At 28.3% G+C, this 23,608-nt stretch overlaps 2 protein-coding genes across 2 annotated transcripts; one reads left to right on the top strand and one right to left on the bottom strand.

The window, feature by feature from the left end:
• Positions 1 to 6,477: 6,477 nt before the first annotated feature.
• On the bottom strand, positions 6,478 to 16,249 carry LOC112710153 (beta-fructofuranosidase, cell wall isozyme). Its single transcript, XM_025762271.2, has 7 exons — positions 15,968 to 16,249; positions 15,580 to 15,588; positions 11,873 to 12,738; positions 11,011 to 11,169; positions 9,886 to 10,121; positions 9,636 to 9,726; positions 6,478 to 9,305 (listed from the first exon to the last, which is right to left on the bottom strand). Exons 1-7 carry the CDS (start codon positions 16,134 to 16,136, stop codon positions 9,120 to 9,122), a joined length of 1,716 nt encoding a protein of 571 aa, XP_025618056.1. The 5' UTR covers positions 16,137 to 16,249; the 3' UTR covers positions 6,478 to 9,119.
• Positions 6,514 to 7,232, top strand: LOC112710154 (uncharacterized). The gene has a single exon (XM_025762272.3). The coding sequence runs from the start codon at positions 6,514 to 6,516 to the stop codon at positions 7,006 to 7,008; it is 495 nt and encodes a 164-aa protein (XP_025618057.1). The 3' UTR covers positions 7,009 to 7,232.
• Positions 16,250 to 23,608: the final 7,359 nt, after the last annotated feature.

Genomic DNA, 23,608 nt, shown 5'->3' with positions numbered 1-23,608 from the left:
AAATAGTTAAATAAATTTTTTTTAAAGGAATATTTTAATATTTTAAAATTATAATATAAAATTTTAAACATAATTAAAAAACTTTAATTTTAAAGGGGTGTTTTATTATTTTCAAAATTAGTCCTAAAAGCTATTTTAATATCTTAAAAATTAAATATAAGAGCATTTTAATGTTTTTAAAATTATTTTAAAATTTTAATTCCTAATACAATTAAATAATATGAATTGGTTCTTATAAAATTACTTTAGTATTTTTAGAAACACTCAAAAGTTGTTGTGTACTTATAAAATTTAATTAGGGTATTTTAGTTTTTATTTAAAGTTTAAATTTATAATTTCTAATATAATTAAAAATATTTATTCTCAAAGAGTATTTTAATCTTTATTCTAAAAGGGTATTTTAATTTTGTTTAGATTAATTCTATTTTAATATTAAATTAATATTCTAATTTTTAATGCAATCAAAGAATTTTAAATAATCCTATAAGTATAATTTAGTATTTTAAAATTGATGCGTAAAATATATTTTAGTATTTTAAAGGGTAAATGGTCAAATTAATTTCTGAAAAATTATTCGTTCTCTAATTTGATTTTCGAATGATTTTTTTAATCAAATTTGTTTTTTAAATATTTTAAATTAATCATATTGGTCATTCTGTCACTTCCTTTGTTAGCCGTGTCAGAATTTGTTGATGTAGTACGTTAAATAACATAACAGACACCTATTAGTCCTAATTGACTATTAACATTATTAGTTAATAAAATTAGATCAAATGAATCCCAATTTTAGGAATCCCAATACCTCAACTTCTCTCCTCAATTAGACTTTAATTTAATCAAATTTCATAATTTATAACGTTAATATTCAATTAAGGTTCTTAGGCTGCATTTTATTTTGAAAACAGGACAAGACAAGACACTGAAAACTAGACAGAAAGGACAGAGGCACACAAATTAGTGTTCTTGTATTTTATTTGGTGATCAACTAAAACAAATTATAAAAGTCTAACTTATTATCAATTTTTTCATTCAAAAAATTTAGAAAGAAAAATATAATAATAAGAGTTATAATTATAAAAAATTAACAAGGGTAATAAAAGAAAAAATAAAAATAAGTTGTGTCTTTGGTTAGTGTCTCTGTGTTTTTTCTGATTGGATGTACACAAAATACATTAATTCAGTATTTCTTGATACAATGTCTCTGTCTATGTCTCATTTGTCAAACACGATCTTGTGTCTCTGTATTTTTGTTTCAGTATCTCATGCCTGTAAATAAACGCACCTTAGGTGTGTGTTGTGGTGTCACATTAGCAAAATTTGACCCATCAATAAAGAAAGTGATAAAAGGACTACCATGACTAGTTTAAAATCTTTAAAAGATGAGTTTGATTAAAAAAAATCAAGGACCAATTTAAAAATCAAATGATTTTTCAGGGACTAATTTGATTATTTGATCGTCCTTTAAATATGAACTATAAGGGAGTTTTTTGTTTTTAAACTAATGCTATAAGGATTTTTTAGTCTCTTAAAATAGAATCTACCAAAAAAATTTTTAAATTTTCTTTAAAATTTAACTTTGTTTGAGTTATAAAAAAGGTATTTTAGTTTCTTTTTAAATGAACTAAAAGTGTAATTAAGTTTTTTTAAAATCAAATTTAAATTTTTAATTTCTAATATAATCAAACAAGATGAATTAATTTTATAATCGCATTTTAGATTTATTTTTTAAAAAATTAATAGTAAGAGGTTGTTGTTCGAGTTATTAATTTATTATCTGGAATCAAGGTGGGTTTTGAACCTGAACATGAGGTGCAAACACTTAAGGTTAAGGATTCTAATTTGTTCGTTGTTATTTTCGATCTGTGTGGGTGACGCCATGTATCGTTGTTGAATCGACTTAAACATAGCTTATTTGTGGTTTATCCATTCTTTATTCAGAGTGTGGGCTGAACCCATGTTTAATGGGTGTAGGTATAAACAATTGCTTTATTCTTTTTAAAATAATTATGAAAGAATTTTAGTTTTTAGAGTTCACATTTACTATGTCTAATACAATTAAATAAACTTTATTTTAAAAGCGTATTTAAGTGATTTTAAAATTAATGCTAAACATTTATTGTTTTTTAAATGAATTTTGTGAGTATTTTAGTCTTTCTGTAATTAAATTCAAATTTTAATTTATAATATAGTTAAAAAACTTAAACATAAAAGAGCATTTTAGTCCGTTTAATATTAATCCTAGAATACTAACTTTTAAGAATATTAAAAAATGTCTTTAACCCTTTTAAAAAATTAATGTATAATTTTACCTAAATTTAAATAATATACTATCTTCACATATTACACATGTATTTTGTTATTTTTCATTACAATTATGTTTTTAATGGAGACATATTTATTCATATTTGATTATTTTTATCATCATCTTAAAACTATTGGTGATATTTTTATTATTTTTGTCATTTAAAATTATTTTTGTTAACACTTAGATTCTTAAAAATATTTTTTGTAATTTTTTTTATTTTTCTACTTCTTGGTGACTTGTTTTTATTAGATAGAGTAATTTATTTATAATTTTTTTACAAGATATTATATACTGTATTTTAATTATCTAATTTTTTTTAATTGATTAACAGACAAATTTATATATTTTTAGTTTAAAAAATAAATTTATATTTTAAATTAAATTTTTTTATGCCTTTTGATAACCTATGTTTTATTCATGTAAATGTTTTTTTCTTGAGAAAAAAAAAGAATTCCAACTCAATTTCATCTCAAACAAATCTAATAATATGCATTTTCATCGCACAAAGGCATAAAGTCATAATAAAAATTATTCTTAAAAATTTGCACAGTTTACTCTAAACTAGCCAATTAGCCATAATCATTCCTTCAAAGCTGCTCCCTAATTAAAAACAAAACTTAAAAACTACTGTACATATAATACATGTCATTATAGCAAGGTTCTGAAATCAAACCGGTTATGAGCCGCTCTAACTACTAATTTATGGTTTAATCAGTTCAATTGTAATTTAACCAAAAACCTATTTTTAATAAAATAATACATAAAATATAAGTACACATGGTAAAATATAATTATAGTTTAATATAAATTTTAAAATATTATCCATAGTAAAAATATTATATAAACCACAATGTTATGATCTTTTTCAAATGCAAACTCAAAAACCAAATTAAAAAAAATTATAAAATACTATATGATAAACTATTCAAGATTATTCACAATTCTACGCCACACAGTAATGAAAAATCACAGTTCACATATTAGCTAACAACAATGAGAGTTAAAAAGTACCTAGAAGAGAGCAGATTGAGTAGTTAGCACACAAAGGGACAGGACACAACTAGAGGGAATGATACGACGAAAGGGAGGAGTGTGGTGGAACAGAATTGGCGTCGGTGGGACAATGTTGCTCGATGGAGGCAGGAAGCGAGACCAATTGCAGCCGCGACAATGGCTGCGCAATGGAGACAGCTTCCAGAAGTTGCAACGGCGACCATAGCAAGGTGATGGCTGGACGGAAGTGAAGAAGTGAGGGAGTAGATCAATGAAAGGAAAGAAATAGAGAATGAGACTGTGAGATAGACGAGGCATGAGGGTATTGCTAAGTGTTTTAGACTTTGATAGCTTGGTTAGAGTTTCTCTCCCCTAAATAAAAGGGCAGGATGTTGGACTTTTGGGAGAAAATTGACTAGGTCTCACCGGTTCATTTTGACCGATCGACAGCGATTTCTAAATCTTTGGATTATAGTATCTAATTGATTTGTTATTTTTACTTGTTTACAGTTCGATCGGCCGGTTTAAACTAATTTTTAAAATCTTGTATTACAATAATAGCTAGAAGAGAATATCTATATATTTATACAAACTTATCTCTTTATCTTATAATTCATCATATATGTATACAATGTTTAATATTGTTGACAACAATAATAATAAAAATAATAATAATATTTTATTAATTTAGCTATGAAGTATACTTAAAACTTAACATATGTTTAATTATTTATGTACTTAATTTAACTATATTTTTCTATTGATACTTTAAATATTTCTAATAGTATGTTTGATAATTTAGTTTTCATGTTAGTACATATATTAAAATGGCTTAAAAAATAAAATGAATTGAAATGGTGATTTATTTCAATGTTTATTTTCGAAACACAGATAAACAAATTAAATAAATACTATTTTAACACTAACATTTTGCTAGTGAATCAATACGTTTTTTTCTTTTTTTTTAATAAAAAATAATTTAAATACACAATTAATTAATAATAATAATATTTTTATACAGATTTTAGAAGTATTTTATATATAAATATATTTTCATCGATTTTGTATATAAAATTTTAAAATTGTTTTTAATTAAATAGGATTGAAAAAATAAATAAATTTAATAATATTTATAAATAAATAATTTTTAAATAATATTAGTCAATTTTTATATTGATTTTGTTTACATAATAACAATCTATTTTTGTAATCTTATTTTTTAATTCAAATTTATTTATTTTATATATTTTACATATTAAATAATTTAAAATATTTTATTGTTTTATAATTTGTAAAAGAATATAAAATTAATTTTTAAAACTCAATAGAAAAATGACAGAACAGACACGATAATATGCTGTTAGTAAAAAGATAGAGCCAATTAAATGTGTTAAATATCTAATTAATTTGTTTTAAAAAAAAGTTGATAACAAAAATAGAATAATTAGTATTAATTTTTTCCCACATAATACATTTGTTTATCAACACCGTTTTTCATAAGATTTATATTTTAAATACTCAAATGTATGATAATGTAGGTTAGGTTAAATAATATATATTGTATGACCATAATCTATATATGTGTATATATGTGTATGTATATCATATTTTATTACTAACCAAAGTCCATCAAATAAAAAATAAAGCCAAATATTTATATTTACTTTTATCATATCTCCATATGATATTATAATTGTTCTTGCAAAAAAAAAGAAGTTTAATAAAAAAATTCATATAAAAAATATTAATATAATTTTTTAATAACAAATTTTTTATTAAAATATATTACTTTACTATATTTTAAATATATTATTTAGAATACTTATATTATTTTAAACGATATATATTATTTAAAAGAACATTTAAAATTTATTATTTTATATTAATAATATTATTAAAAATATATTATTATTTTTTTAAATAATATTTTTTTTCTTTGATTCATCAAATAAAATGGCAACAAAATTTTTTTACATAACTAAGTCTACTAAATAAATATTATATTAATTTATTTCTATATTGCATGTAAAAAAGAACGGAACAATAAAAATATTCAAAAACATCATATCCACAATAACAGAATAATAAAGAAGTTCCATCAAGTTCTCTTCAATATTTTTATAGTGTAAAAGTTGTTCTGTGTTGAACAAAAAGATTAGTTTTTTTTAACTAGTGAGTCCATAACAAAAAAATTAACAATAATAAATAAATTTAACTAAACCGATAAATCGGATCCTAAACCAGTTTGATCCGTTAATTAAATCAAACAAAAAAACCGATATAAACCGATTAAATTCGAAATGAATCGATAAAAATCAGTCAAATTTGGTAAAATCGGTTCTGGTCCGTTAATTAAATCGAACAAGAAAGAAAATCGATATGAACCGATCAAATCTAAAATGAATTGATAAAAATCAGTCAAACTCGATAAAATCGGTTCAACCAAATCGGTAGAATTTAAAATTTTTTAAAATAGGTGAGGTGGGATTCAAACTCCTGTCCTCAACATCAAAAAAGCAAATCACAACCAACAAGTTAGTATACTTACAAATTATTATATATATAAATATCTTTTATCGAATATATTTATTTATATTTAATTTATTTTAATTTTAGTTATAAACTCACTTATTTTTAAATTAATTATATTTTTATTTAACAACAATTATAAATTTACTTATTTTTCTTTTCATAATTATATAATATCTATTAATATTATTTTTTAATAAATACTTGTAGTATATAATAGTATAATAGATATAAATTTATTAATAAATTATTAAAATTTAAAAATAATTATTATTTTAATATAAAAATAAAATAAAATATTTATGATAAAATAAAATTAATAAAATATTTATTATTTCTGTTTCATATTATTTTAAAATAGTTGGATATTCTTAAAATATTAATAAAAATATATATTTTAAATTTTAATTTTAATTTTTGATTATATTTTATTTTTTATTTATATAAGATCGGATTAACCGATTCAATCAATGACCTACTAATTAAACCAATTACTCAATAACCTAATAATTTGACCAATTTAATTATCGGTTCAATTTTAACAACTATGACCCGAGTGCACTAACTTTCGCCCTGTGTACACTATAATTCACCTTATTGAAAATCCCTAAATTAAAAAGAGTGTATTTACTTGGTTTCCAGTTGCCCCCAAATCAGATCTCACAGACTCCTTCCACTTTACAGCAATGGCAGTCGCTCTCCACCGTCTTACCTCCCAATCCCACCGTCTTCCATCTCTCTCCTCCTTCCTCACCAAATCTCTAATCGCCCGATCCTCCACCACCACCTCCACCTCCTCCTCAACTTCCTCCTCAAAGAAGGTCTCCGACCGCATCGTCCGCCTCTCAGCAATCGACTTCGAGGGCAGGAAGCATGAAATTCTGGGCCTTTCAGGCCACACCCTCCTTAAAGCCCTAACCAACTCGGGCCTTATCGACCCAGCCTCCCACCGTCTGGAAGAGATCGACGCCTGCTCCGCCGAATGCGAGGTTAACATCGCCCAAGAATGGCTTGACAAGCTCCCTCCACGTTCCTATGAAGAAGAGTACGTTCTCAAGCGCAATTCGAGGGCTAGGGTTCTCAACAAGCACTCCAGGCTCGCCTGCCAGCTCACTCTTAACCATGACCTTCAAGGTATGGTCGTCGCGGTCCCCGAACCCAAACCCTGGGACACTAACTAATATATAAAATTTTCCCCCTTTTTTTTGTATCTTCCTTGAATTGGGGGATTTTTGTTAAGTGAAAAAATAATGGCTTTGAGAAAAGACTAGAAACTTGTTAAATTGTTATTTTGTAATTTGTACTGTTTTAGACTTGTGATGAACCGGTATTCGCTCCTTTATATGCACAAGTACTACTGCAATTGCTTATTATGATGCAATGTTGATAACTCTGCATTGTTTGATTTTTGTGGGTTATCTTGTGAGGTCACTTTGTTTAATTATAAAGAAAACAATCATAGAAAGAATAAAGCTCCAAATTAGAATTCAAAATATAACTGTGTTTACAAAATATATCCAAGCGACTTGGAGATTGGGAATGATTTTGGATGATTTTGTTAAGTGGATGAGGATCACGGTAGAATATAGTTCAGGGATCCAATTTGCCGGTTTTTGCTTATAATATTAATAACGTAGATAGATTTAGAGTGTTTTTTTGGCAGGAATTATCAAACCTGAATTCATGGGAATGATGTTCGTTATGTCTTTTTGAAGGAATATTGGAATAATCAGTTTTCTTTTGGTGTATTACACAGTTTTGGTTTGGTTTGGACATGCGCACGATGTGTATTTTGTGTTATGTTTAATTTGAATAGTTGTTTGGTCAAGTGCTTTCCGCTAGGAGAAAAGTTATTGCTGTTACTGAGAGTACAACTTTAATTCTTTATAGATTTTAGAACTGCACCAAGAATAAGGGATTGCACCCATTATTATAGGCATCATGGCTCTAGATGTTAAGCTCATCAAATCCTAAGGCTCACATTGGCCATAGTAAAGCCAATAGTAGTTAAACAAGTAAATTTAGTTGACCACCTTTTGGTAGTAAATTGATGTACGTTCTTTTGTAGTTGCTATGAGTTTTGGTTTCCTTGCTTCTAGTAGAAATGGGTAGAAGACACAAACCTAGTCAATGAATCAGTGTGTGCCAGTTTCCATGAGGAAAGGGACTTTTGTGGTTTATTAGATGCATGGTTTGCAGATGAATGTGTTTTTTGAATAATTTAAGTATATTTTGGACTAGGAAAAGGTAGGTTGCTGCAACATATTGTTAAAGTAGAATGAGGTATCAGGTATGCTAGTTTTTGTGAATAATTAAAGAAGGTTGGTTATGTTCAGCAGTTAAGCACAATTTCAACATCAAGATGCATAGAACTTTTCGCCCCTCCTAGTATTTTTCAAGCCACATGAATGTTGGATGTGTTTTTGTTTTAATGCCAGCTTTACTATGCTTTTGGTCCTTGTAAAATATTGGCAATTTTGGTACCCGCCCAAGATCTCATGAAACAGTTGTTTGGTGTTAGTAAATGCATGTGTCCATTAAAGTGTTGAAATCCAGCAATTTATAACACATGAAGAATGCATCACATTTAGAGAAGATATGAATGGGAGGAGTAATGTTTATGTGCAATGGATTTATTGACACTTCATGTATTGTTTCTTGTCCAAGGTTCACTGACAAAATAAATTAGTAGTATGTATTATAGGCTGCAGCTCCTTTATCTGTCCACAGGATGCAAACTAACAACCGCTGTATATCTTTATATCCATGTTTTGCAAGATGTGTTATAGCTTCCTACTGTGTTTCATATGAGGTTTTTTTTGTGTTTTTTCTGTTATCTGTGATAATCTTTTGAACAAAAAAATAATGGCCATGTCTACATGTATTTCCCTATACGTATTCTGTATTTCATAAAATTGTTTGTATTTACATGATAAACTTAGGCAAATTTCTGATGCGTCATTGATTTATAAAATAGATGACTTGTGCTTTTTCATTCTGCTTAATGATGTGTTGGAAGCCCAGGTGTGCTAATAAGTTGGTATGTATATGCTTTTCTAGAAGAGGACATATGATAAGATTTGCTAATGACTGATATACAAATAATATATTATTATTGCTCAGTGAACAATTTTAGGAGTCATATTTTCATCAAATACTACATAAGATGAATGACTTGCTTATTAATGTTACATTAGTGATACATTGGAGACAATAGTAATAGAACACAAAAGAATTGTCATAATGAATGCTCATCTTCTGAATCCAGAATTTAATTGCCCACTAATTGTGTTTAGTTTCCATTGATTTGTGCTTTCTTCATGCTCCAAGCACTCAAACTTGTGATCTTAACACTAGAAGTTCCATTATTGAAGGCATATAGTTGTGCCTCATCATTTATTGCCAGTGTGGGATAAACTCTGGCAGTGATGCAAGCCTTTCCGTCTCCTCCAAAACTCTCCACAACAGAGTGATCAATCTGTTGAAAAAGTGAAAAAAGAAACTCATATTAGAAGCATAAAAGTAAAAGATCTAAGGAATAATACATGTCAAGTAGCTGCAATTGGTTTTTGATAGATCATAATCATGACACTGATGGTTGTTAAGTGTTAACCATTTTAATAGGAAGAGCAAGAGTGACCTCCTTTTCTTCACAATAAATAAAATAAAGATGAAATTCTTTGTAGCCATGACTTGTATGGATAATGATATCTTCCGTTCCTTTTTATTTATCACAAATAAAAGAGAATGGAAGAAGTATGATTAATTTTCTTTTGAAGTTCTTATGAATGCATAAATTGGAACTTACCAAGCTTCTCAATGACAACTTCTCATGAAGAGGATCCACATCCACAAAAGTTCCATAAGTGGTGAGATCATTGTCTTTGTTCAAGGAAGACCTATCAAAGCAATGATTATACATATCAGAGTGATTCATATGGGAAATACATAATGGATATGGTTGAACTTAGGTGTTTGATGCACTAAAATATGTTAATGGTATAACTTTAATAGATTATTTTCTCCGTGAATCATATTTAGTTACATCATTTTCAAACCTGCTTTGGTCACTGCAAAAGAGAACCAAATTTTCGTTTTGGTATTTGAATATTCTGAAGAACACTGAAGTGTACTCTTGCAATCCCTTTGAAGCCAAAACTACTAGGCCAAAGGGTCCCAATCCACTTCTAACAGAAGAACCCTTCTGGCTACACAGAATTTGGGGGTCTACCCAAGAGTTCAATTCTTCAGCATCGCCAATCTTATTTATCTTAAATGAAATTTCAACGTCAGCCTGCAAAATACACATAATTAAATTCATCTGAAGTTTGAAAAGAATCACACTCTTCTTTTCTTTTATTTTTTGGATTGATTCATCACTTGACACCCATAAATACTAGAATGCGTATAATAGAACCTATATATATGAACTCGCTCATCTAACACTAGGGGTGGCAAAGCGGGCGAGCAGCCCGTCCTGTGAGTTAAGGTGGGTTTAAAATGCTAGTTCGTCCTACTTTATGGCGGATTAGCGAGCTAGTGGGTTAGCCTGCTTGATTCTTTTTTTTTTTTGGAAAAATAAAATTTATTAAAATTAATTAAAAAATAATAATTAAAAATATAAATAAAAAATAGTAAAGTTATAATATAATTTTCTTATTATCTTTTTTTTTAATTTTTAACTTCAATAAAATTATTCAAAATAATATTTGTCAATAGAACCGTCTTTATTTTTTTTAAAAATCATATAATGTGAGCATATATACAAAATTTTAAAATGAAATAAATAAAGTTAATAACTAAGAACAAACAATAAAAAAAAGTGTTTGAAAATTATATAATTATTAATTTTGTAGTAGTAATCACTCTTTTATTTAATAAAAAAAGAAAAAATAAAAATTTTTAGCCTGGTGGACTAGTCCGTCCAGACAAAATCCGCAAATTTGGTGGATTTTTTCAATTTGACGGATTTCAAATCCTAACCTGACCCGCTTTTTTAGTGAGTTCGACGGGTCATCCCGATAAATTCGACCTGTTTTGCCACCCTTATCTAAAACTGTATTTGCTAATTATTAATTTGACAAATTTAATTGCATGAATATTTATTTCAATTAATTAATTTATTAGTTGATTATTAAAAAAATAATAGAACCTATATCAAACATTTAAAACACATAATTCACCTGTGCTGCTGTGATGTCATTAACTTGAAGCAGTTGACCACCTTTGAGGACTTTGGTGTTCCAGTTGACTGGGTTTTCTCTCAGCTTCTCAATTTCTACCACAGGCCATTGCACTAATTGCTTACCTGACTCATGAAGCCAGATAGCCCTTGGTATTGCCTGCAAATACATGTCAAAATGCTTATTATTAAAACTTGTTTTACGCTCAATAATTTCCTTAAACTTTACCAAATTCAACCTAACTTTTGATCATTTCTAAATTTATATATACTATTAAAATTTTTTAGTTCATTATCTTAATTATCCTCCTAAGTTTTAAATGAGTAAAAGTTTAAATATATTTAAAAAAATAAAAAATCTAAAATCTTGTTTATTTAAAAAATAGAAGATAATTTGAAAATTGATTTGGAATTTTTATTATTTTTATTTTTATATTTTACATTATTTAAATATTTCTATAAATATATAACTAATCTCCTTTCGAGAAGGTCAATATAACATAAACAAATAGAGATAAACTACTAAAAATTTGCTAATCTGGATTCTTGAACAAAGGACTTAATAAATTATTATTATTATTATTATTATTATTATTATTATTATTATTATTATTATTATTATTATTATTATTATTATTATTATTATTATTATTATTTTGTTTGTGGAGCTAGATCTATATACTAATGGTTTGACTCTTAGCTGTCACGTGAAATATTTTATTTTTGACATCCCTATCCATGCAAATATTAAAGCATATATTATAAGGGCGTACCAAATTATATAATCTAACCAAATAATTCATAAAAACTTCAATAATCAACTATTCTTGGATTAAATTAGAGAGAGATTAAAACCAACTCACATGGATTCCAGACCATCCTTTCTTGATATCATCAGCAACACTTGATGATTCGTTGACCCAACCAAGCAACACCCTTCTCTTATTCCCATCATCAAAGAAAGTTTTTGATGCATAGTATTTTCCATAATCATACCTTAACACGGTTTCAATATTCTCATCAAAATCCTTATCCGGGATAAAGTTATCCTTGGTAGCATTATAACTCCCAATCAAATAGTAATCATGTTTCCTATCATCCAAACTAGCCTTAAGCACGTGCCTAACATTATCATCATTCACAGAAGTTTCTATTCCCAAAATGCCCTTTTTCGAAACAGGGAAAAAATCAGGACATTCCCACATTCCAGTATACTTAGATGAATGTAAAGGGTGTTTGGCTTTGACCCAATTAACAAAATCTTTGCTCCTATATAAAAGTGCTTGCCCAATTTTGCCCCTCTTGTTTCCAACTAAGACCCTCCAATGCCCATCTCTTCCTAGCCATGCTGTAGTGGGGTCCCTAAATGAACTTGCATTGATCATGTTAGCAATAGTTGGTGCCATCAAAGGGTTTTTCAGGGATTTCACCCATTCTTTAAGATATGGATCAGATAAGTCTTTCGGGTAGGCCAAGTTTTGAACTTGTTGATTGTTTGGATCAATTCCGGTGTACAAAATGACAGGTTTGCCCCCAGGGAGTATTGTAGCTGATCCTGACCAACAACCATTTATATCGGACGGCTGAGATGGATAGATGGCAATATTAAGTGGGGTCCAATTAACGAGATCTTTTGATACAGAATGAGCCCATACAATGTTTCCCCAAACTGCACCTTTAGGGTTGTATTGATAAAATAGATGGTACAATCCCTTATATCTCATTGGTCCTACATAATATAATATGCCACATATATTATATTAGTGTAAAAGAATTATGGACATATTTTATCATGATAAATTATTAAAATAGTAATAAAAAATTTATGTTACCAACAAAAATAACTTTGAAAATGTGAATGATAAAACATATAAATCTCAAAAAAATTTAAAATGTAATAAACAAAAAAATACTATTTTATTAATTTACTGTATCTATTATTTCAAAAAATATTTTATAAGTGAAAACATATATTTGATTAGATAATAACTTAAACCCTTTGCTTTTTTTTGGCATTTTTTATGGTGAAAATTCAGGTGCAGTCGACTTCACGTGAAGTTGATATTTCAGAACCGTTAGATGAAAACTTAATCAAATCAATCAAATCATCTAATAGCTCTCAGTTATCAATTTCACGTGAAATCGATTGCACCTAGTTTCCACCATTTTTTATACTAGTGAATTGGTTGGTGCAACACCTGTGCATAGTGCATTGTTTGCGCACAAGAGTTTGCCATTAAAAAAAGTTTAATTTTATAAACGAATTTTATTTAATTATATCGATTTTTTTAGATGAATATTTAAATAATTAAAAATAGTTAATTTTTACTGACGTATTATATTATATTATATATTTTTTATATATATATATAATTATTTTACGTTAATATTGCTTAAAATTAAAATTTTTTAAAAAATTAATAGAATATATGAGCAAATACTAATTATAGGATATAGTGCGTAGTCGGGTATTATGCCGAACAATAGTTATTATATATTAGTAAAATTTATATGAAGTAACTATATATACTATTGTCTAATCACTGCCAAAGAAACCATATTGTAGTAAAGTTATTTTTTACGTATTATATAAATCATTTTTGGACTAGTAGAATATATTAATTACATGACATAAGTTGAACATATATATCTCTTCAAAATCGAAATCAAAGTTATACTTATAGATGCAACATGAACATACCAGAGAAGGAGAATCATCAGAGCTAACAAAAAACTGTAGCTATGATGGAGATGCATTCAGTGTATCTTTTAAAAAAAAATAATTAAACTCTTCATCCACGGTAATTATATTAATTATAGGCTTGTAGATATACAGTGTTTCTATTTGTGGTATGAGTTGCACTTTTATAATTATGATGGAAGACACGTCATCAGCTTATTATGATTTTTGAGACAAGAAACTTAGCATGACTAATGCACTAGCAAAAATTTGTGCTAAACATCAGATTTTTACAATTACATGTAAATATGATATCACATAATAATTAGAAAAATAAATGTATCTAGAAAGCTAATTAGTGACAGTGATTTTTAGTTATAATATAAGTATCCCTATGATAAAGGGTTGACCAAAATATAATAACATAACTTACTAATATATTATTTCTCCTCCTATTAATATTGCCTAAGTTTTATCAAACAAACAATAATTTATTACAATGTAAACCTCTAACTTAAACAGTTATTTTCAATTAGAGGTAGTAGTTATATAAGACTTTTAAGATATCCAAACACTTCTATTGTATATACATTTTACATTTAGATTTTATATTAAACACGCTCTATTTTTTTCACTATATTTTATTGACAATAATTTTATATTGTTAACAATTAGTATTTAAAAGATTTTCCTCCAAAAAGAAGAATCTAGGAAAAGACAACCGATTAATTTAATTCTTTAAACTATATTATATATCCTCATGAATATTTATAATAATAAGAAAATTAAATGCCGATCGGTTGGAAGAAACTTCTTAATCAAATAGATACCGAAAATTAAATTTGTCCCTACCGCATGAATATGCCAAATATCTGAATGTCATGTATATATGTTGTGATTTATTATATTTTTGGAACCGCTGTTGATGAACAAACTTTTGGAAATTAAATATTTTCAGTATTGACCTCTCTTCTACATTTCTCAATTATTGTTATCAATATTTGAATCCTTAATAAATTTGAAATTTTCAACCAGTTTGACCAAAGTTCTTATATATAAATGTTAAAATATATACTATTATTTGATTATTTCTATTTTCTTCTGAAACTATACAAAGAATATACTAGGCAGTGACATTGTGATAGAGATATGATATTTATTAATAAACACTCATGTAGACTGGGCCAGGTTGTTTATACTTTATACACATACAACACCCAACTCAATTTATTGATAAAAAAAAAATTATACTATTAATGTGACGATTTATCAAAGACAATACTAGGGTAGGAATGATTTACCAAAAATTTAAAATATTAAAATAAATATTAATATAAGGTAGGAGAATTTGAACGTTTGCCAATATATTTATTTATTTATTTATTTATTTCCTTACATTCGGAAACGGTGCTTAATAGAGATAAGGGAGCCATGATGATGACCCCTCAAAAATTTTAAAATTTATATCCTCCTTCTCTTTTTTTAGCTTTCACAATATTTTTAAAAAATTAAAAGTTTTTTTTAAAAAAATACTTGTTTCACTAATTTATTAATATAAATGACTTTTAAAATATCATAAAATATTATTAAGATATTTCTTATCTTTAAAATTAATTTATCATATTAATATTGTTTCAACTAATTTTATTTTATGATATATAAATAACTTAATAAATTTAATTAATAAATATCATCTGATCTTTATAAAAAAATTTAAATAATAAATCATTTTTATTGTGGAATTTCAGGCTAATAGCTAGCTATTCTACATGCAGAAGAATGATATAACTAAACATTCATATATCATTATAATTATTCAGTAAATAAAGTGCAAATAAATTAAAGCAATATAATCAAAGGAGGGTTAAGAAAGAGGGAAGATAAACTAACCATTAGGATCTGCAAGTCCAAACACACCCAAGCATCCATTTTAGCACCACCGGTTAAATCATCAAAACAAGAAGCAAATCAAAGGAACAAATTGTTAATATATATACATATATTTAAAAAGTTTCCAAAAATAAAAAGAAAGAAATTGAGCAAATAATAAATATATACAAGCAAGGGAATTAAGACATATAATATAATTTTTTTTATCGTTCCAAGTTATGAAGAAGAGAAAGAGTTTGTAATAGATATTATTTATCTCTTTCGGCATTGCTATCAGCAACAAACAACGCTTATATACTTTACCTCAACAAACAAATCCAGCAAAAGTATCTAAATATATAAAGAAAAATATGATAATTGATAAATAATATAATCAAACACATAATACCATTTATCCAATTCTTGGGAGGTTGGAAGTGATAAGCTGTTCTGTAAGGTTGATGAGAGGAATCATCATCATCATCAGAAGTTATGTGAGTGGCTTCAACATGAAGAACACCATTAACATAGATGATAGAGAAAAGAGCAATAAGCCAAAATGGAGAAATTTTGATCATGTTTGTGGTTATGTATGTGTGTTTAATTTGAAGTAGCTAGGAGTATCTCTTTATATATAGAGAAAGTGATATATGTGCCAATGGTTAAATGATATGACGGAAAACCGGGTGATGATTTGTTGAATGGAGATTGAATTCTAGAGTGAAAATTCATATAAGATAATAAATATATAGTGATGATGAGAGAAGCAACTAGGAAAATGAGAAATTTTATATATATAAATTCAAAGTATTGTCAGATTTCAGAATTAGTCAACTATGGAAGAGAAATGTAAATATTGTGTCTTATAAGATACCGAAAGTTAATAAGTAATAATTAAGGAAAAAAGTATAAGGTATTAATATATTATCTGTTAATTTATTAATAATAATAATTAATTATTATATTTTAAATATATGTATAAAGAGATATATTTAAAAAATATATTTATAAAAATATTTTATTATATATAGTTATAAAAAAGATAATTTTATTAGATACATACACAAAAATATTTTTATTAAATAAAACTATAAACAAAAGTCAGTAGAAATTGATAGAAATATTATTAATAATCTAGTAAAATTGTAATTAATAACATATGTGGGAGTTGCTAGCTATTATTATATTATTTAAATCTTGTATCTATGTATCTTATATGCCCACTATTTTAATTTGTTTTCACTTTTTTTTTCTTTGTCATTTCTCTTTATTTATTTATATTTTCATCACATTCTCTCATTTTTTTATTTTTTTTATTATTGTGCTTTTTTATATATTTTTTAAATAATTTTCAATTAGAAACTGTATATATATATATATATATATATATATATATATATAATAAATGAGGTATACATATAGGATGGTCCTTAATATTACACTGGGATTCTCATGATGGTTAGCTATGATAATTATAATAAATTATAGGGTAAATTATAGTCTGTTATATATAGATGTTTGATAACTAGGAGTCTAGGACAAAAAATAAAAATAATAAACAGGGAATTAATAAAGTGAATCTATTTTCACTTTTTTTTAATGACAAAAAATTGTATCCTAAATACATTTTATTTGTACTTATTTTCAACCACTATAAATATTCTTTTGTGCCTCTGTATTTCTAATTTATATTTGATTTTGACTACTAAATATCCTAAAGTTAAGTGGTTATTAAGCACATTATTTTTTAATTTAGTATACCTATATAAACTTTTTTTTGTGAGAGAGAGAGAAACAAGTATTTCAAACAAATTTTCAATTCAAAGTACAGTATTTGGTTTTCATTTAAGTATCTTAAATGATAGTATTTTTCCCAACCTAACTATTCTATTTTTATTTCTAATCTTACTTTATTGATATTGAGAATGAACGAAATTGAATTCCATTCTCCATTGAAACCTGTTACCCGAGAGTTTTGTTTGGCCATAGTATAACTGAAAAAAACAAACCAATACCATATAATGTTTAGAAAAAATAAAAAATAGCTTAGATTGTTGAATTTTATATTACCAGAGATTGAAAGAAATTAAATATTTTTTGGAGATTTATTAATAATAAATGAAAACGTGAGGTGGAAATTTATTAATGATAGAAAAATATATAATCTAACGAAAAAATTAACTAATATTCTATATGAAATTAAATTTAACCCTTACTCGTTTATATCATATTTTAAGTAAACTAGGTTTAATGTTAATAAGCTAAATTATAATTTGATAATTTATACTCGTCTAATGCTCTAACAAATGGGAGTACGTATTCCTCATCTAGCGCCCGATGAGTTCGTTCACGTTCTGCTAGGATTTTATTGCGCCGCTTTCATGGTTACACCTCTTTTTGTCTTTTCTTCGTCAAATTCTTTTCCATCTTCTTCTACTTTCTTTTCTTAATTTCTTTTTCACTGAGCTCCCTAATTTTCGTTTTCTCTCCCAATTCATTCCTCTTTTAATTCATTTCGTTTTCTAATTCACTCATTTCATATATCTTATTTCTCTCTGGAATCATTAAATACCAATTCTGATTTTCTCTACACCATGAACAACAAATCAAAGACTCAGAACCCTCATATAATTGATAGTGATCAGAAAGATGATTTGATTGTTTTAGCTTATGAAGATGTTTCTGAAGGAATTCAAGCATGTACACGGAACCTGGAAGAACTGCCAATTTTTTATTGATAATTTTGCCCAAAACAATATCAAGGAAGATCGAGTTGGTGAATGGCTTAAGGCAGATTAAATCGGTAGGCGTTTAACTGAAAAGAAAGCTTCCTTCAATCCTAACCAACCTCAGGATGGTTCTATTCCAGCTCAATCGAAGAAAAAAGCTCCACCTGCTTGGCTTTTTGATAGTTTCTGAAAAATAAGTGTGCAAGATGATCAGAAAAAAGAGAATAATGAAAAAATTGCTGCTAATTCGGGTTATAGAGTAGAAAATGAGGGTGAATCAGACAACACAGGTATGGCTACTGATACTAATTCTTCTTCTAATGCTTTATTGGAGATATCCTATCCCATGAATAATGTCCAACACAATAACAACGTCATATCCAAGCTTAAAAAGGAGAACAAAAAGCCAAACCTGAAACAACTTGCCAGAAAGTCTGTGATAGGTTTCAAACGGAGGAGTGGAGGTAATGGTACTGAAGATATTTCAAAGAAAATTTGTCTCAATGATATTGTCTCTGATGCTATGACGGTGGAGGGTGCCAGCTGCCAGCCTTCAAGTGGCACCCAAAAAAATATGAAACTGCTCTCGTGAAATTGTCGGGGTTTGGGGAGACCCCTGATAATCCACAATCTTAAAGGGATTTGCAAATCCTACTCCCCCGAGGTTGGTTTTATCTGTGAAACAAAAAATCAATCATGACAAGTTGAAGGAAAACTAAGATCTTGTGACTTCTAGAAATGGTTTATTGTGGATCCGGATGGATTATCAGGGGGTTTGGAAATGGCATGGAGGGATGGTTGCACTGTTCAGATTTTACAGTATGGTAGATTCTTCATTGCGGCATCAATTCTGACAGCTGGTTCTAATGATCCCTATGGTGTTCTAGGTGTTTATCTCAGTTCAAATGATCAACATAGAATGGCTCAATTTGCTGAATTAACTTCAATCACTCAATAGTTCGATGGTAAGGTTGTGTTAATGGGGGATTTTAATGCCATTTCTAATCAATTGGAGAAAGAAGGTGGGGGTACTAAATCTCCTTCTTCTATTGAAACCTTTAATAGTTTATTGATAATAATTCCCTGATTGATATTGGTATGGTCGGAAAACTATTCACTTGGTTAAATAGACGGAGGGGTGATGAGTTGATATAGGAAAGACTGGACCGATTCTTGGTAGGAGTTGATTGGCAGCAACTCTATCCCAATGCAACGGTTCTTAGACTGTCAAAATCAGGTTCGGATCACTCCCCTCTTCTCTTAGACTCTAATCCGAGAACTGAGAGATCTAAACGCCGATTCAAATTCCAAGAAAAATGGTGTTCCAATGATGAAATAAGGCAGATTGTTAGAGAGGTTTGGCACGAACAGATTGATGGTTCAGCCATGTATATCCTAGCTCAAAAAATAAAGTGTTGTCGACATAAGATTGTCAGATGGCAGCAAGAACACAGATCTAATTCGAAGGTAGAGATTGATTTACTACAGTCGGAATTAGAGAAACTTTGTTTAGTAGAAATTCATGGAGGTGACATCATTTCAGAAATAGAGGACAAACTTGAAAAAGTATTGTAAAATGAGGAATCTTATTGGAAAGATAAGTCTAGAATCAAATGGCTCAAATTTGGTGATCAAAATACAGCTTTCTTCCATCAGAAATTTAGAAATCGAACCCGAAGAAATAGAATTTGGCAACTAACTGGTAGTGATGGTGAAGTGGCTACTTCAAATGCTGGTATTGCTTCTGTGGCTGAATCTTATCTCAAGGACATCTTTTTCTCCACTTGTCATGAGAACCATGAACCTGTGTTTACTGATTTTGAACCTAAAGTTACAGCTCACATGAATCGTAGGCTTCAAAGACTAGTTACTATGAAGGAAGTAAAACGTGCAACATTTAGCATTCATCCTCAAAGTGCTCCAAGAGATGATGATATGACAGCAAAATTTTTTCAAAGCTTCTGGAACATACTTAGTGGTGATGTGTTTCGAGCAGTTAAGAGCTTCTTTTCAGGGGGCAGAATTTTGAAGGGTTTTAACCACACTCAGATCTGTCTTATTCCCAAGATTTCTGATACTAAAGATATAACTCAGGTAAGACCAATAAGCCTATCTTCAGTCTTTTACAAAATTATCTCCAAAGTATTTGTACATAGACTTCAGGGTATGATGAATAGACTAATTAGTCCTACGCAGAGTACTTTCATTAAAGGCAGATTAATCTCTGATAATATCCTAATTGCTCACGAGTGTATGCATTACTTGAAGAACAAAAAAAGAGGACTCGAAAATGAAATGGCGCTAAAATTATATATGAGTAAGGCATATGATAGGGTAGAATGGCACTTTCTTTGGTTTATATTGGAGAAGTTTGGTTTCGACTCTCCGTGGATCATGTGGATTCAAGAATTAGTGACAACTGTTTCTTATTCTGTTATTGTGGAAGGACAACCTTATGGTTTCTTCAAACCAAATAGAGGTATTCGACAAGGAGATCCTCTATCCCCTATTTTTTTCTTTTTTGTGCAGAAGGCCTCTTCTTCTTGCTACACAAGGTAGAACAAAGCAAACTAATTCAGGATCTTCAGATACATAGGCGATGTCCCATGGTCAACCACCTCCTGTTTGCTGATGATTCCATCTTATTCTGTAAGGCTAATCCTGAAGCATGTTCAAATATCCTGCATTTATTGAATTCTTATGAAAGTATCAGTGGCCAGAGGGTAAATCTTAATAAATCTGTTGTATTCTTTATCCACAACACTCCCTCCACTACTCGTACACTACTGGCTAACTCTATGAATATTAATCATATTGGGGCTCAAGATAAATACCTTGGTTTGTCTTCTATAGTCTCTAAATCGAAAAAGGCTTCTTTTAGTATGATCAAAGAAAAGGTTTGGAAAAGAATCCAAGGGTGGAAGCACAATCTTCTTTCGTCAGGTGGTAGACACGTATTGTTTAAGGCAGTGGGAGAAGCTATTCCTATTTATACATTGTCTTGCTTCAAGTTGCCTGATGGTTTAATTTCGGAAATTCACTCTCTACTACTTTCTCAGTTCTGGTGGGGAAAAAAGGTTCTGAAAGGCGGATGGCTTGGATTAGCTGGGACACTATGACTCGCCCACGAAAAGAAGGAGGCCTTGGATTTAAAGATCTCAGAATCCAAAAGCTGGCACTTTTAGGCAAACAGTTTTGGCGACTTGTAACACAGCCTACTTCCTTATTATCCAAAATCTTAAGAGGTAAATACTTTAGCAATGGTAATGCTATAACGGCAGAAATTGGAGTCTTACCTTCTTGGGGATGGAGGAGCATACTGGAAGGCCGAAAGATTGTTGAAAAAGGTCTTAATTGGGCTGTGGGTACTGGTGAGAATATTCGAATCTTTGAGGATCCTTGGCTGCCTCCTCCGTATCCTTTAATGATTTCTGACATGCCAAATAGACAGGCTATTTCTGAGTTGGTTCCAAGAGTTAAAGATCTAATTACTGAAGATAGGAATTGGAATCAGAATCTCATTCAAGAATTATTTCCCCAAGACGTTGCAAACAGAATTTTGTCAGTTAAAATTCAGCAGAGTAGGGACAAATTGCAATGGGATTTGAACAAATCCAAGCAATATGATACAACTTCAGGTTACAGAATTGGCTATTTATTTTACCATCCGCCTCTGGAGCTTTGCCCTAATTATATGCAGCAGAAAAAGTCGTGGATTGATTTATGGAAGTTGAACTTGCCTCACAAAATTAAGCTATTTATCTGGAAAGCTCTTCATGGCCGACTTCTGGTGCTTGCTCAGATTCATCACCGCATTTCATCTATATCACCAATATGCCCCTGCTGTCATGAAGCAATGGAAACAGTCTCTCATTGTTTGATCGATTGCTCTAGAATTAAAGACGTACGGTCTCAGAGTTATCTTCGTGACTGTCTTCCCCCTCAGAATTCTAACGACTTTTGGACATGGTGGACTGCATCAATAGAGATACTTAACCCGTTGAATAATGTTGACCGTAATCTTTAATTGCTTGCCATCATTTGCTGGAAGTGCTGGAAAGCTCGCAACTAGTTGATTTTTGAAGGTTCTACTTCTATGCCGTCTGCCATTCTAGTAAGCTCTGTCAAGTTGCTCCGTGAAATCCAAAGAACTTGCAGTTTAGGTCGTCATCTTCATGAGGCAAGCTCTTAGTTGCATTCAATTTGATTTATCATTCTTTCTTCTTTAAGATTTTTCTTCGTTTTTCGACCACGCACCGTTGGATGAATACCTTCAACGTAGTGTTTTTGGGAAATTCCCACCTTTTATTATGCTGTCCTGTTTTTGAACATCTTTATATTTTATTTTTCAATAATTAATGAAATATAACCTACTATCATTTGGAAAAAAAAAGTTATAATTTGATATTATCATATGCTTGATTTATACTTGACCATGAACCCCAAACCATGCTTTGACTGTTTGACAAAGTTTAAATAGGATTAAAATCAAATCTAACCATAACAACTCACAAAATACTTTGAGTGATAAGACTTATGTATGCTCTAACTACACGTTATATAAATTCTTTTACTAGTAATAAGTAGTAATAAACAAGGTTTCTCGGCTGCTCCTCTCTTTGCGAGAGCAGAACATGGCCTGCCAAGTATTTTCAAAATTTTTTATTTAGTTGAATCTGGTACCAATTGGATTATTAAAAAAATGTTTTTAGGAGTTTTAACAACATTACGTGTATATTATTAAATATTAGTATTTATTACGTCAGTTATTAAGTATTTATATATATATATATATTATTTGATTTATTTTATATATTTTTAATATATATTTGTATTCTATAATTAATTTTGTGACTGATTTTTTAATACGATTAAAAAATTTGAACTTATATTTTTTAACAGAAATGTTTTATGCATAATTAAAAGCAACTATCAAATAGTAAAAAAAATAACTATTAAATTAGTCAATATATATTAATTTAGGTATTTTTTAATTAAATAATCACTAGAATAATCAAATTTTATAATAATTATATTTTTAAATATATATTTTTTACGTACTAATTAATTAGTGTCTGATTTTTTTATATAAATAATAATATATTTTATATTTTGATATTTTATGTAAAAAATATTTTTTTATTTATTAATTATATTTAGATATAATAATACAAAAATATTTATTTATTTATTAGTTATGTTAAAATATCTTTTTTTAAATAAAAAATTTTAAAAATATAAATTATAACTTTTAAAAAATATATTTTTATTTTTAATATTTATTTTTATTATTAAAAATTTATTAAGCACACTAAAAAATA

The sequence above is a fragment of the Arachis hypogaea genome, chromosome 9 (genome assembly GCF_003086295.3).
Source record: "Arachis hypogaea cultivar Tifrunner chromosome 9, arahy.Tifrunner.gnm2.J5K5, whole genome shotgun sequence".
Taxonomy (NCBI): Eukaryota; Viridiplantae; Streptophyta; class Magnoliopsida; order Fabales; family Fabaceae; genus Arachis; species Arachis hypogaea.
This window is presented reverse-complemented; position numbering and strand designations above follow the sequence as displayed.